The sequence below is a fragment of the Mauremys mutica genome, chromosome 4 (genome assembly GCF_020497125.1).
Source record: "Mauremys mutica isolate MM-2020 ecotype Southern chromosome 4, ASM2049712v1, whole genome shotgun sequence".
Lineage (NCBI taxonomy): Eukaryota > Metazoa > Chordata > Testudines > Geoemydidae > Mauremys > Mauremys mutica.
The window spans coordinates 72621031-72637720 of record NC_059075.1 but is presented as its reverse complement, the minus strand read 5'-3'; the positions used below and the strand labels follow the sequence as shown (position 1 = coordinate 72637720).

The 16690-nt window shown below is 43.9% G+C and overlaps 1 protein-coding gene across 3 annotated transcripts in view; it reads left to right on the top strand.

The window, feature by feature from the left end:
* The window catches only part of ATG13 (autophagy related 13), a 48679-nt gene that overhangs the window by 21641 nt on the left and 10348 nt on the right, over nucleotides 1-16690 (top strand). For 2 of the 3 annotated variants that reach the window (XM_045013574.1, XM_045013572.1), the window contains exons 7-10: nucleotides 5177-5217; nucleotides 8377-8473; nucleotides 8816-8914; nucleotides 9842-9935. In XM_045013574.1, the coding sequence (XP_044869509.1) occupies nucleotides 5177-5217; nucleotides 8377-8473; nucleotides 8816-8914; nucleotides 9842-9935 (331 nt within the window). The remainder of the gene's footprint in view (nucleotides 1-5176; nucleotides 5218-8376; nucleotides 8474-8815; nucleotides 8915-9841; nucleotides 9936-16690) is intronic. The other variant, XM_045013573.1, reaches the window with a different exon arrangement.

Here is a 16690-nt window from a genome sequence, read left to right as displayed (position 1 = left end):
TTAGCTCCCGGCAATCCTCGTACTTCTATTTTCATGATTCCCTTTTACCTTTGCTCAAAAGGTTAGAGCTAATAGTTTCATCCTTCAATTTATAGGTCGTCCTTAAGAGGTTAGTTGTGACGTACACACTGAGGTAATCATTGCACCACATGCCAATCGCAGAGCTTGGGCTGGGAGCAGTTCCAGGTGTCCAAAAGTTGTTTTTGAGGCTGAACCAAAAGCTTGGCATCTGTTCTCTAAAACTGGTCTTATCAATGCTCCACTATACATGATCAATACCTTCTTATCCGCACCCCATTTATTTCCAGCTACGCTTTTAAGTAAGTTCATCCTATTTGTACATTTCCGTATGATGTTATCTATGTGATCTTTCCAAGTTAACTTTTTATCAAGCACAATTCCTAGGAACAAACTTTTGATCTGAATTTTTTCACCATAAAGAAATAAGTCCCAGTCTTCCTTAATTTTCTTCCAGGTAAACATATTTCCTTAGTTTTTGCATGTGAGAATTTAAATCTCCAATAATTTCCGCACTTGGAAATTCTCTGGAGTGCCTCATTTTTCTTTTCCACGGCTACTTCAAGTCTTTTATGCTTAGTTCATATAGCGCAGTCGTCTGCGAAAAGGAAAATACTCACCCCCATCTGCACACTTTCCAGGAGGTTGCTTATCATAATGGAAAACAAAGGCTAATAATACTCCTTGTGGAGTTCCATTTGTAAGCTTGTAGGTTTTGGTTAAAGCTGTTTCCACTTTCACTTGTGTAGTTCTGTCCCTTAAAAAGTCCTTTATCCACCAATATATCCTCTTTTGTTAATTCCTATTTTGGTTGTTTTTATATAGGAGGCCTTCCCTTCATAGCATATCTTATGCTTTTTCGAAGTCCAGAAAGACTTATCATAGAGTTCTTAGTCCTAATGCTTTTTTGTACCTCCAGTTCTAGTCTCACTATATGATCAACTGTACATCTTCCTTTGCTGAAACCCCTTTGTATCTCAGTTATAATATCATTTTCTCCAAGTATTCCACTAGCCTTAAATTAATCATTTTTCCATGATTTTTCCCACACATGGTATGAGGGCAGTAGGCCCATAAGCATCAGGTTTTGTATGAACCTTGCCTGTTTTTTTTTAACTGGTATTACCAATGTTTGTTTCCATGTTATTGGCCCCAGTCCTTTGTCCTATATGTTATTATATAACACAATAAAATCTTTAAACTCCCTTCTGACCAGTGCTGGAGCATTTCATTACGTATATTATCTTTACCTGTAGCTGCACTTTTCCTTTTTCTAATGGCTGCAACAAGCTCCTGCATTTTAAAATTTTTGTTTAACACATCATTAGTATATTCTCTCCAGCCATTTAATTGGTCACTGTTTTTTCTCAATAAATCTTTCTTCTCACAAAACTTGTTGCTTTGATTCATATCACTACTGACCTTTTGGAAGTCTTTTGCTAAAATGTCTGCCTTTCCTAAATTGGAGACCTCAATTTCATTGTTTACAATAAGACCAGGTATACGTTTATTTTTACTTCGAATTCTATGCATTCAATTTGCTTATATATATTTTTAAAGCTTAGAATCTTTGTACCATTTTCTGTAGAAATTTTTCCAATTTTTTGTCTTTTTGATAATCCTTTGTGCTACCTTACATCTTTTATAATTCATTAAGTCTTTACTGTTCATTGTGTTTTGCTTGCTTGTCTACTTTATTTCTTTCCTTGATTGCTAATTTGCAATCTTCATTACACCAGGGAACCAGATTTCTGAGTTGTAGGCAATTTCATGTTTTGTAGATGGCCAGATCAGTTGCTACTGTAATTCCTTTTATTATGTTATGGAATTCTCCTAAGTTGTCACTTGCACAGTTACTACATAAATATTCATCACTTTTATATCTTAAAAAGGCCTTAATGAGCTTTTTGAAAATTCCAGCTAGGAACTTTGTGTTTTTCTACATTTCCTTGGCTTTGGTACTCAATAAGCATAAGAAAGTGATCACTTTCCATTCGGTCGTCTTCATAAATTTCCCAGCTGCATTTAATATGATTATTTGCTGTGGTTCCCAAATCCCAAACTAAAAAGGATCCATCAATTAAATTAAGTAGGTGTTCCTATATACAATATTACCAGGTTATGCATATCAAATTGTTCTAAGCATTTACTATTTAGATCAATTTTCTTATTTCCACATAGCTCAGTATGACTATCAGTCTCTGCAAATTATGAATGTTTGACATTGACTATTTTTTCTAATTCTAAAATTGTTTATTTGGATTACAGTAGAACCTCAGTTATGGATACCTTGGGAATGGAGTTTGTCTGTAACTGTAATGTTTGTAACTCTGAACAAAGTGCCGTTTGGGCTCCAGATCCAGCAGCTGACACTCAAAGCCAGGACTCAGCAGCAGCTGAGCAACCTAGTCAGCCTGTGTGTGCGTGTGTGTGTGCTGACCCCAGCAATGCTTCTGGTCTGCTTTCTCCCCAGGGGTAGGTGTAAGGTGGGGACAGGTAGCCCAGATGTGCCTACCTTTAAGATGAAATACAGGCACAGTACAGTACTTGATTTAAAAAAAAAAAAAAAAAGCCCTCTGCTCCTACATAATTGGTTACTTCCAGTTTCACATGGTGTCAGTTGACTGGTCAGTCTGTAACTCTGGTGTTCATATCTTTGAGGTTTTACTGTATAAAGACTATAAATCTGTATTTAACGGTTTCTGTTCTGCATGGGAGTCTCAGTAGCATTATATTCAAACCTTAGTTTCTGCATATCCATTTTGATGTAATTAAGTCCCTCTTTTATAAATAATAATTGGAAATATACTTATCTCCTAGAACTGGAATGGACCTTGAAAGCTCATTGAGTCCAGCCCCCCTGCCTTCACTAGCAGAACCAAGTACTGATTTTTGCCCCAGATCCCTAAGTGGCCCCCTCAAGGATTGAACTCTCAGCCCTGTGCTCAAACTACTGAGCTATTCCTCCTCCTCTGATAGCTTCTTGATTGCTCTAGAGTATATCATATTCTGGTAAATTGAACACAAGTTTACTTATTGCTCATATTTCTTGCACACATGTTACATCAGGCTTTTTTCCCATTTCAAAGATGGCTCTTACATTCTTGTTTACTATTCCATGGACTATGTGCATTCCAGCTAAGGATCATTGAAACCAGGTTGTTTAGATTGTATTATTGCCTTCATTTAAAGTGACATGAATGCAGTCAATCAAGAGGTTGTTTATCTTTAGATATTTTTTCTACTGCTTTTGCTATGACTTTAATCTTTTCAGCTCCCCCCCCCACAGCAAGATGCAGTTAATTACTTCTGTAACGAATGTTATAAACATCCCTTTACCTACAAGCAATACATAATCTCCCATTCCTCTCTCATTCTCCTCCCTGTCTAGAGGTGTGTTCTGCTGCACCTATATATCTTTTCTCTCACTTGAGTATTTTTCTTTTTCTATTTTCTGCATTTGGGTATCTTTTCATGGCCTCAGCATATGATACTTTTTGAATCATTTTAATTTTTTGTATTTCTCTAACTTGTTCTGCTACTGAACATCTGTTATGTTCTGCACTGTGCTTTCCCCCGCAATTGTTGCATTTAGGTTCTGTTCCTTTGACACAGTTGTCATTTGAGTGATTTCCTTCACATTTACTGTACCTCGTTGTTCCCTTAGAAATGGCTGTCAAAAGTTTTACTATGTGGCAATTATAGCACCTCATGGCAGAAGATGGGGGAGGGAATATATGGTTTAACCCTTAAATATCGATACCGTGTTATGCTTCTTGATCCCTCTGTAGATGGCCAGTTTTCTTCCTCTCTCCTAAGTAGCTGTTTAACAAACAATAGTTTATCTTCACCTGTACTCTTTTTGATATCCTCAGAGAAGCCTAACCTTATTCCATACATAACCCCTCTTGCTTATGTCAGGAATTTAGGCAATTGACAAGTAACTTTAATTTTCCCTAAGCTTACAGATTCCAGAAGTTTTTCAGCTTGCTCCTGGTGTGTACAGTCTATCAATAGATCTCCCCCCACGGCATTCTTTTAGCTCTTTGTATGTCACCACCACTCTTCTTTATCCATTCCATTTTCAGGGGGTTCACACATCTTATCTTCACATCTCCTCACTGGTTTGACAATTATGAAATGTTGACTTTTATCCTGTGTTTTGTTTTTCATTTCTGTGCATTCCTTCTTCAAATCCTGATATATCAAGACTTCTTTTGCCCCTGTTCTGAGACCATTCTTTGTCCCCCACTGCTTCTCTTTCATAGTCAAGGAAATTTTATCTTTTTCTCCCCCTGCTTCCATTGTCAGTTTCAACATTCAGCTTCCTTTCAGCCAAGGACCAGCACCAGCCACAGCCCGCCACCATCCAGACTGCTCCTACGGCTCAGGCTCACAGTCTTCTGCCAGATCGCAGCACTCAGCCCAGTTCCAACCTCTGGGCAGGCTGGTCAGCCCACCTAGTCCTCTTATCTCAACTTCCTGACTTTTTACAAGCCCAGCCTGCTCCAGCACAGCTGGGCTTCATCTTCAATTAGTGCTTATCAGTCAAGCCTGACTCTCCCTCAGGTGCAGCCAGTAAGGTTAATTGGTCCCTTTTGAGCTACCTTAACCTCTTCAGGCTTTGTGTGGTGTGAACACTCCATCACATCCAGTTAGTGTCCTGTATGTAGCAAGATAAGCACCAATACTAGGACTCGGAATAGGCAGCTCCCCTTGCCTGGAATCCCAAGTCATTTCTGAGTCTCACTCTTGCATGGATCTGTAGACCTGTCACTGAGCCAGGTGGTAGGATTTTTAAAAAAAGAAATCCTGTTTTTAATAGGACGTGGGTTCTGATGTGTCTAAATATCTGTTCTTTCCTTTCTGATCAGATCCTATCCCAGCTTACAATGGATGTTGCTGCTGTCCTTTCCTTTTCTTTCCTCAGACAATACTGTATGATGGAATTAGCCATTTGGCTGGCAGACTCTTTGGGAGTAGGCTTTCTAGCCAGTCCTAGCATAATTTGCCAAGTGCAATGTACCACCTTCTAAAGAGGAAAGATGGCTCTGATCCTTCCACTCCTTATGCTCCTTATTAAAACCATAAATGTATTTAGTTTTATGCATCCGGATAGATTTTGTCTGATGTACCCTCTCTCTTCTTTCCCCCATAGGATATACTTTGGGGAAGTGCAGCTGAGCGGCTTGGGAGAAGGTATGGTTGTGCAATGGACATAAACTAGCTGATGGCTCTCTTCCAAATTGTCAGATGTTGTAATAGTATCCTAGTGTTATAAGGAGACCAGGCCTACAGTTCACAAGTAATTTCTGTTGTGCTTTATCTGTAATGGATGTTACAAAATGACAGCTATGCGCTAGTAACACTAACCTTAGCCTGAGAATCCCTACTAGCCTGTGGATCCCTACTGTGAGTAATGCCAATTCTAGGCTGGAAAGCCCTAGGCTGTAAACCTAGGCTAGAGAGGCCTACCCTAGTCTGGAGAGACGTACTGACTAGGCATAACTCTAGGCTGGACAGGCCTACCCTTCGTAACCTGAACCCTGGCTTGAGGATTCTTACTGGCCACAGGTCTCCTCCTAGCCCAGGGATCCCTACTCTTAGGAACCCTAACCGTAGCTTGGGGACCCTACCCTTAGTAACCATAACCCTGGCTGGGGAAACCATACCAGCCCTAGGCCTACCCATAGGATGGGCACCCCTAACCTTGGTACCTCCAACAAAGCCCGGGGAGCCCTGCTGCCCCACTATGCTAGCACAGGGAGGCCAACTCTTAGTAACCCTAACCTTAGCTTGAGGATATCTACTGGCCACAAGACTAATCCTAGCCTGGGGATCCCTGCCCTTAGTAACTGTAATGCTAGTCCAGGAAGCCCTCCTGGTGCCAGACCTAAACCTAGCCTGGAGAGGGCTACCCTGGGTAACCCAAACCCTAGCCCTGGCAGCGCTACCTATCCCTAACCTGAGCCCAAGGAATCCTATTAACTAAAAGTCTAAACTTAGACCAGGGATCCCTCCCCTCACCTGGGAAGCTCTACTGACCCCAGGCCTAAACCTGGCCCAGTGAGGCCTACCCTTAGTAATCCTAACCCTCACCCAGGGACTTCTCTTTGGTAACCCTAACCTTACTCAGGGGAGACCTGCTGACTCCTGGCACAACCCTGGCCTGGAGAGGCCTCCGCTTAGTAACCCAAATGCTAGCCTGAAGATCCCTACCGACCATAGGACTAATCCTACCCCAGGAATCCCTGCCTTGAGTAACCCAAACCCCAGCCTGGGGAGCTCTACTGATCCCAGGTGTAACCCTAGCCCATAGATCCTTGCCCTTAGTAACTCTAACCATAGGATGGAGAGCCCTACTGTTCCCAGGCCTAAATGTAGGCCAGAGAAGTCTACCCTTAATAACCCTAACCCTGGTCGGTGGAGCCCTACCGGTCCCAAGCCTATTGATAGCCTGGGATCCTATCTTTTGGTAGTCTAACCCTAAGCCAGAGAGCCCTACTGACCCCAGGCATTGCCCTAGCCTGGTGAAGCCAACCCTTAGTAACCCTAACCCTAGCTCAAGAAGGCCCACTAAACCCAGGCGTAACTGTAGTCCAGAGATGCCTCCCGTAGTAACCTTAACCATAGCCTGGAGACCATTACCTTCGGCAATCCTAACTCTAGCTCAGGAAGCCCTGCTGACTGCAGGTCTAATTCTAGCCCAGGGAGCCCTACCCTTAGTAATCCTAACCCTGGTCAGAGGAGCCCGACAAGCTCCAAGCCTAGTGATAGCCCAGCGTAGTGTTGCCAACTTTCTAGTCCCACAAAACTGAACACCCAAGCCCTGCCCCTCCCTTGAGGCCACACCCCTTCCCCAAGGCCACGCCCCTCAGTGGCTCGCTCTCCCCCCCACCCTTGCTCACTTTCACTGGGCTGGGGCAAAGGGTTGGGAGTGTGGGAGGGGGTGAGGGCTCTGGGGTCAGCCAGAAATCAGGGGTTCAGGGTGCGGGAGGGGGCTCTGGGTTGTGGGGGGCTCCGGGCAGGGGGTTGGGGCACAGGGTTACCTTGGGCGGCTCCCAGTCAGCATCACAGCAGCGGGGTTAAGGCAGGCTGCCTGCCTGTCCTGGCACCCTGTGGCACTGGTGAGGTGAGGGGTTGGCAGGGGCGGAGGGCCGGGAGCAGGACATAAGCGCAGGAAGCAACACCTGCACCCCTGCTTCTCATGCCTATGCTGGCACTGTGCTGTGCACGCCCTGGAAGCAGCAAACAACCAGCAGGTCCGGCTCCTAGGTGGGGGTGCTAGGAGGCTCCGTGCGCTGCTCTCGCCCGCAGTGTGTGGAGCCGGGCAGGGGGTAGCATATGGAGCTGTGTGTCGTTGTTCTCACTCCCCCTTTCCCCCCGCCAGGAGCCAAACCTGCTGGCCACTTCCGGGGCGCAACACGGTGCCAGCCAGGACAGGTAGGGACTAACCTGCCTTAGCTCCGCAGCACTGCCAACTGGACTTCTAACAGTCCAGTTGGTGGTGCTGACCAGAGCTGCCAGGGTCCTTTTTCGACTTGGTGTTCTGGTTGAAAACTGGACACCTGGTCACCCTAGCCCAGGGCCCACTACCTCAGTAACACCAACCTGGAGTGCCTTACTGGCCCCAGGCATAACACTAGCCCCAACATGCCTACTCTGAGTAATCCTAGCCCAGAGAGCCCTACTGACCCCAGGCATAATCCTACTCTGTGGATCCAAACCCTGAGTAATCCTAACCCTAGGCCAGAGAGCCCCACTGAACCCAGGCCTAAACCTAGTCTGGAGAGGCCAACCCTTAGAAACCCTAACTCCTGCCTGGGAAGCTGGGCTCTTAGCAACCTGGCCATGGATCCCTAATGACCATAGGCCTAACCATAGCCCGGGGACCCCTACCCTTGGTAACCCTTCCCCCTAGCATGAGAAGCCCTCTATTGACTCGAGACATAACCCTTGTCCAGAGAGGCCTACCCTTAGAACTTTGACAGCATTCACGATGATGGTCACTTCTACTCTATTAGTCTAGAACTGAGGTGCAACTGTACAGTTTAGGACTGGAATAGCAGTAGGTGATGCCCCTCTTTTCTGAATAGCATCAGCAAAGCTATGTGTGGGGCCAGGACTGGAATTTCAGGCAGTGCAGCAGGCGAAGGTGGCAGTAAGACAGATACCACAAGACAACGTATTGCTACTGTTTTCCCTTCCTGTTTTTGTTCAGAGCTCAGAATGGAGGGATTAATGAAACAGAGTTTAGGAACATATAATCCAGATTGGGTGTATGGAATAGAAATAATCAACCTTTATGTCCATCATAAGTAGCTAGTGAAACTGATAACCACTATTCTATCCCTTTAGGTTTCCAGACAGTCCGTGTTGGGACAGTGGGTACCCCATTGGGCACCATCACTCTGTCTTGTGCCTACAGAATCAACCTGGCCTTCATTTCAACCAGGTGAGGAAACATGGTCAGCCCAAAAAGCATCTTCCAAGAAAACATTAAGCTTCTCGTTCCCTGAGCCCTTAAATCTCTTCCTCACAGTTCCTCATTCCAGCTTAGGTATTCTCACATTAAACATCTTCCTGGATCCTCAAGTCTTGCAGAGGGGGAGTATTTGGGTAGCCCTGAGCCAGATGCCAGAACACCACTGGTTCATGCTTGGAGTTGCAGGGTTGAATTGTGGCGATGCTCTGGTCCCCATTAATAGATACAAGGGACTCTTTGGGAATGAGTGGGGACACAGTAGAGAGGGGAAGCCAGTCTTATCAATAACACCATTTGCTTGTTGCATTACAGGCAGTTTGAGAGGACCCCACCTATCATGGGGATTATCATTGATCACTTTGTGGACCGTCCCTACCCCAGCTCCTCGCCCATGCACCCCTGCAATTACAGGTGAGGAAACAGAGAGTGTGGTCACGGGCTATAAATGAAGGCATTCTTATGCCCAAGTACAGAGCCTTCTCTAGCACCTGCTGACTGGGCATAGAGGAGGACTGCAGGATCAGTGTCACTCTTATTAGAAATGGAGCATGTGAGGAAAGGCAGCATTTCCCCCTCTGGTTTAGAGGTTTGAGTGCAGCTAGCCTCAGAGTATTCTCAATGATCCTAACTCCTTGCTGAAGCATTCTAGATCGTTTAGCAGTCAGGGTGCAATCTCCTTTGTGTCAGTGATGGAGTTATCTGCTTGCATATTGTACTGAATGGAAAGTGTATCCGTTATCATGCAAGACACTTGGTACAGAACCTGGTGTCATGGAAGCGTGCATCTATAGGAATTCGCATAGGTGCATATCAGTGTCGGAAAGCCCAGAGGGTTGAGCTTTTCCATCAGCAGTAGGGTACATATGTAAGTAAGAATGGAGGAAATAAGTGCATGAAGTTTGCCTTCTCTAAAATTCTGTGATGATGATCTAATCAAAAGCAATGGCATAATATTTGGTATTGGTCCCAGGGCTTCTGCCAATACCAAAGCTGGTTCTGTTGGTCAGTATATCAAAATCTTTTCTCTTGGAAAAAGAAACCAGATGGAGGAGGAAGCACCTCTTCCTTCTTCGGGGAGAACCTCTGGAAAGTTCAGAGCCCAAAGGACTTAAACTCCTGACAGTGTTCTCTTCAGCACTGCCAGTCAGAGCCCCTTCATAATTCTTCTTTCAACTCCACCCAAATACTCTGTCCTCCTGCAGCATCTGAGTCTCACTCAATAGACTAGATGATCACAATGGTCCCTTCTGGCCTTGGAATCTATGAATACTTTTCATTATTTCTTTTTGTCTTATGGAATATTCCTATCATGAAATTTCTCTCTTCTTGCTGCTCTAGAACGGCTGGTGAGGACAATGGAGCAGCATACCCATCAGTGGAAGACTCCCAGGAAGTGTGCACTACCTCTTTCTCTACCTCCCCTCCATCCCAGGTAGGAGAAAATGAGCTCCTTCAGTCCCAAAGGCAAGTTGAACAATTAATTCCCTTTAGTGCAGCTCAGCATATGTCCTCTGATGTAGCAGGTTTACAGTCTAACAGTAGTATGCTGTGTGTTCAGTCTCTGCAATTAAAATTTGTTTACATATATATAGATATGTATATAGATATATAGAGATAGATATAGATATATGTAGATATATATGTATTGCCCAGACTTTGCTCCCCTCTTTGTAAAACCCAGGTGGATGCTAATTCCAGCAAGACTCCAGGGGACAGAAGGGACTGATTTATGAGGAAAGATTCAGAAACTAAATCGCGTAGCTGGGCTAAGCAATGATTGAAGAGGCACACAGCAGTCTACAGATATGTCCAGGGGATAAACACTATAAAGAGACAAATGAATTCAGATAAGGCCAGGCAGTATAACTAGGTGTAATAGCCTGGAATTGTATGGGGAAACTCAGGAATATCAGGAGAACACTTACCCTACTTTTCAGTGTCCTAGGCCATGGAACTAGCCTAGGAAAGGGGTGAAAGCCTTTGGAGCATCTAAAACTAGACTGGACAAACACTAGCAAGTACCTGATGGGGAACAGTTCTGCATTGATCCTTGGAGTGAATTATATGGGACCTAGTAGGTCTTTGCTAGAGCTGGTTGAAATTTTCCACTCATTTCGTCAATTTTAAACTGATCATAAAAATTGCTGCTTTTACATGAAAAAATGTCTATTAAACATTTTTTTTATAATTTTCTGAAACCTTTTAAAAATGTATCCATTTTTGTTTATTTAAATCTGCATTTTCTTACTGCAAACACAGTTTTCAATAAATGGAAACATTTGCATAATTGTTTTCATTTAAAATATCTCTGGAAACAATGCAAAAAACTGAAAATGGGTCCATTTTGAACCCTACAAAATGGAAACAACTTCAAAATTTCTAGCAGTCTTCCCCCTTTTTCAACCAGTTTCACTTTTTTTTTTTTTTCTTCTGTCTGTAATTTCTATAGCTCTCTAAGCAAAGCTTGGTCAGATTATCTGTTCTCCTGTAGCTTTAGAAGTTCAAGAACATTCAGTCTAATTGTCTGCAAAATTAAGTAGCTCTGGTGAACTTTAAGATCTCAAGTCCATTTTTTATGTGTCTGTGTTGCTATGGACCAAAGTGAAATGCAGTTTGAGAATGTTTTTCTCATGTGAATGAGTTTGCTTTGGGATCACTTATTGCCTCAAGGTGATCAGTCTGATAAGCTATTAGTAAATGTATTTAATTTGAAAATCTAGTAATAAATCCATCTCAGGAGGCCTCTCTTGTCCCTCACTGATATTTTGATGACTGGTTCACCCAACAATGTTGAATCAGCCAGGGAGTGCTCATGGGAAGTCTGAGAGAGTAAAGCTGTTGGTTGTTAGATGACCAATACAAGAGACTTGTTTGAGGCTTAGCCCCATGCTCTCTGCCTTTCAATAAATGGTGTTCATACATATTAATGTTCATGACACATTTTTTACTGGTCCCTGTGTCAATCGCTCATAGCCAGAGTTAGTTACATAATAGTAACAGTGGTGCTAAATAAATTGCCACCGGGTGTCTTTTCAGAGGGCATGAAGCTTTCTAATCTCGCAAGAAAAGCTGTATGAAATCATCAGTGCTTTGAGGATTGGTAACTAACAGCAGCCTTGGGTACCACTGCTCCATGGTTTATAATATACGTACAGAGTATGATCAGATGTAAAGCAATTGTCAACCTTTCTGGCCAAAGGCAGCATTTTAAAAAGCACTATAAGGGGACAACATACATTGAAAAAAGACAAACCATCTTTATATACACCGCTATCTCGATATAATGCCACCCGATATAACACAAATTTGGATATAATGCGGTAAAGCAGTGCTCCGGGGGGCGGGGCTGCGCACTCCAGTGGATCAAAGCAAGTTCAATATAACACGGTTTCACCTATAACGTGGTAAGATTTTTTGGCTCCCAAGGACAGCGTTATATTGAGGTAGAGGTGTGTTTATAAACACCTAAAAGTCCAGATCATGTACTGAGACCTGTTTGTGCACTAGATCCTGTACATACAGACTGTGTCCCCCTCCAAAGCTGCATTCCACGTTCCTACTGAGTGGAAGGGAGGCTCAGCCACTCTCTTTGCTGCTGAACCTCAAATAGGCCTATCCAGGGATCTATGTAGTGGGGGGAGTAAACACAAGATTAGCGGAATACATCCTCCCCCCATTAGCCCTGCAGAGCTTACCAGAAAAGATGCAGACTACCCTGCATTGTATTTTCCGTGGAGGACACCAAAGTGTTCAGGGATTGTACCCGCTAATGTGATTCCAATGGAACTGTGCTGCCAGGAAGCTGGGAGACCTGGTGCAGTGGGAGGGACAAGGGATTCCCATGGATGGTCCACCCCTCTCACATCAGGCACCCTCTGCTAGACAATTTTTAATGCCACAAATTGCCAGTTTCCACTTATGGCCCTGCTCCAATTGCTGTGTCCTGGTATAAAAATGATTTAGATCATAGTAGTGCCCAGAGGCATCAGCCTGGATCATGGCCCCATTGGGCTGAGTGCTGCACAGGCACACACAAAGACATGTTCCCTGCCCATCAGAATTTACGGTTTTGGAACGCTAGCTACATCTGAAGGGGAGACTATCAAAATATAGACAACTTTTATGGTGTTCAAATCAAAATCAGTCTCAGCTGTTCCTAAGTACCCTTCAGCATAGCCTTCATGAACTGGCTAGCAGTCCGAGTAAGCTGTGCAATGGAGATTTTGGCAGTTGCTTTATGTCTAATTCTCTCTGGAGTTGTGATGGGGAGTGGTTCACTGCAAGACTGACGCCTTTACAAATTAAATGAATTTCTGGCCGTACTGAGAATTTTACCATACATAAAACTGTCTGACTGCTCTGGCCATAGATGCTCCTCACTAGTGTTCAGTTCATCCAACTCTTTTCAGTTCTTCTCTCAAGTCCTTTTCTCTTTCTTCCTTCCTTGTTTTCCTTTGTGTGTCTGTGTATGTGCACAGTGTGTTTTTACTGTCACTAAGGCACATTTTCAGACCCCTCCTCCTGTGCTGATGGACACCTTGAAGGTCCCTATGATGGGACTGGCCTTTTCACATCAAGTGAGTTCACAATAGCATACAGTATCTATGGCCTGATAGTACTTTAAAAATGCAGGAAGGTACAAGTTTGACTATCCTGAGTTTACATTGGGAAATAAATCTGTTTGATGCTGCCTTATGCTGAAGAAGCTGGTCAGCCCAAAATGGGATGGGCTTTTTATTCTGGTTAGATCTGTTTGCAATGTCTGTGATTCTTTCTATAGCAGGGTTTTTTGTTTGTTCAAACCGGTGCTCTAGTGCTCTTTAAACTAAAAACCACTTGCTGCGTAGCACAGAGCAGCAGCCCTATAGGAAGCAACCAGTGCATGCAATTTGAGAGGTCAAGGGGGGAGGGTGTCTTGTCAAGGTTTCAAGGGATCTTGACTGCAGTGGGTAGAAGAAATTAATTTATCAAAGTACACAGTGGTTTGTTGGCTGGCAGGGGCTTGGGAAAGAAGCAGCATTTTTCACCTCTGCAGGGAGGGAGGCCCAGCATACCTCCTGTGATGCCAGCGACCACCTCAAGGACACAAGGCTTCTTATTGACAGGCTATAGAGGAGCTTTATGCAGCTCTTCTTGAGGAGTTGGCAGGGAGTAAAGAAAAGGGAAGGGGTGGCAAAGGTCTTAGACTTAGAGGGTCTTGGAGGGCAAAAATGAATTGAATGCCCCATCTTGACAGTGTGCTTTGAAACATTTCAATGTAAACATCTGGGGTAAAATCCTGACCCTCTGAAGTTAATGGGAGGTTGGCCACTAGCTTCAATGGAGACAGGATTTCACCTGTGGTTGTCTAGGGCTCAGATCCTAAAAGGTATTTAGGTCCTAACTCCCTAGTTCTCTTCCTCAGTCAGGATGTTTGCTTGTTACTCACGTGTTCCGATTGCAGGAACTTAGAGACCATCATCTGTTACCCATATGACACAACAGGCATCAGTGGATAGTGCTTGAACCGTTCTTTCGTGAGCAGCCTCTGGCTCTGGAACCTGTACCTGCTGTAACGTGGCGCTTGTTCCAAGAGTGTTAAAGTTGAGACACTGTTAACTTGAAAAAATCCCACCGCTCTGAAAATGTTTGATCTCTGGTTATTACAAGCAACACCTAAGAGGACTAGAAAAATGTCTATTCTCTATTATTGTTTGTTTATTTTTGCTTCTCACAGCACTTTGTGTGGTCAGTTTCTATGTCTCCCCTGACTAGTCAGGTAGGTTTCTCCTGTAGGTCTGGATCTTTCACACAGCAACAGGGGAGAGAATCATTTTTATAGAATAGGAACATTTTATTATAAAATCACACACAGTGCTGGAGAGGGGTCTGAGTGGCAGGTGCAGGGCTGAGGTTACTTTTAACTCCACTTTTAAAAATGAATTGAATTTCAAGTTGACAGTGTCTGGTGAAGAGGGACTGGCTGTAACTCACAGTAAATCACAGTGTAGTGATGGGAAGGAATGTCTGCATGAGTTGAGGGACTTTTTAAATAAAGAGAATGTTGGTCCAGTTCAATGGGGAATGGCCCCTAGAGTTCCCTGAGGGATTGGGGACTCTCTGGGGAGCAGAAAGCCCTATGAAAGTCAGAGTAGCATCAGATGATACTCCTAGCAAAATAAGAGTTCTTGAAACTGGGCCAGTCTGGTTTGTGAGAAGAGACCACTCCATCCAGCTTAACCCAGACTCTAGAAGGAGTCCAGCCTGATATCCGTGGGCAGCCTTAAATTGTCAGGCCCCCACCTCAAAAATGTCAGCACTCAGAGTACTGACTTACTTGGGGATTCAGTGTTGTATCCATGTTGGTCCCTGGGTGTGTGAGGTAATATCTTCTATTGAACCAACTTCTGTAGGTGAGAGAGACAAGCTTTCAAGCTACTTCTTGTGGCTCCTCTTCAGCTCTGGGAAAGGTACTGAGGGCTGGTCTACACTGGGAACTTATATCGGCATTAGCTACATCTCCTGTGGTGTGAAAAATCCACATCCCTGAGTGATGTAATTAAGCTGAGTTACCCCCAGTGTAGACAGTTCTAGGTTGATGGAGGTGGAGCACCTACACCAGTGGAAGAACCCTTCATGTCCCGGGGGTCGGGTTTTGTGACCGTTTTGTGAAAAGTGTTCATCCATGAGTGATATGGTGTTTTTTGTCTTTATCATTTTTCTGTGTGAATTCAGTTGAGTGTAGTGAGGGTCTGTTTTCAACCCCACAGTTATTATTAGGGCATTTAGTGCACCAGATTTGATAGGCATGTGTCAGATCCACCCGTCATAGATTTCCACCACAATTTCTACCACCACCACCCATCTATCAAACTCTCTCTAGAACACTCCCGCACCAGCATCAACTTTCTGGACACCACGATTCGCTTCAGTAATGGATTTCAACAGACAACTATATACAAGAAACTCCTGGATCACCCTACTTACCTTCACAGATCCAGTAACCACCCCAAACACACCAAGAAATCTGTTATTTACAGCCAGGCCCTCAGATACCACAGAATATGCTCTGAGAAGAAAGTCCAGGATACACACCTTCACCAAATAAGGACACTCCACCAGAAAAATAGATTGCATCATGGAATGGGCCACCCAAATACCCTAAGAGAACCTGCTTCAATATGGGGTGGGGGGGAACCTCCGACCACGCACCTCTAGTTGTCACCTACCACCCCACACTGGAACCAATATGGGATATCATTAAACAATTATAACCCATACTTGATGGGGACCACCTCCTGAAAGAAATCTTTCCCCAGCCCCCTCTTCTGGCCTTCAAACAACCTCCCAACCTCACTATCTGAAGCAAGCTTCCCAGATACTAGGATCCACCAACTCAAAGCAGCACCAGACCCTGCCATAACAGATGCAAAACTGGCAGACATTTCTCCACTGCTACAATGACCAATACCCTCTACAACACACCTTTCAAAATCCACAGGTCCTGCACATGCCTATCACAATATGTGATATATCTCATCCACTGCATTAAATGCCCCAATAAAAACGACATGGGTGAAACCAGGCAATCACTATGCTCTCAGATGAACTCATATAGGAAAAGGATAGAAGACAAAAATACCCTATCATGGGTGGGTGCACACTTTTCACAAACTGATCACTCTATATCTGACCTCCCATCCTCGTCCTCAAAGAGAACCTTCAAAAGACGAGCCTGGGAGCTTAAATTCATAACTTTGTTAGACTCTAAAAAATCATGGTCTTAAAAAAAACAAACAAAAAAAAACACTGGATTTATGGCTTATTACAACAATCTGTAACCCACTTCCCTCTCCTTTTCATCCTGTGACTACATGGAGTTATCAAGCCACTTCTCCTGAAATATTCCCTTAGAATATGTGTTAATTACTTATGCTAAACAATCTCTTCCACCTTGTATTTAGCTGTGACGCAGAGAACCTTTCCCAGACCTGAAGAAGAGCTTTGTTTAAGCTTGAAAGCTTGTGTATCTTTTACCAACAGAAAGATATTACCTCACTCACCTTGTCTCAATTGAGGATGTCATGTGATACATGGCTCCTAACAGAGTGCTGCTTCTGAGGTCAGAAGAACAAATGGGATTCCTATTGATCCCACTAGCTGTGTTTCTAATTAGGATCAAGAGATTGAGAAGAGGTGGCTGAAGAT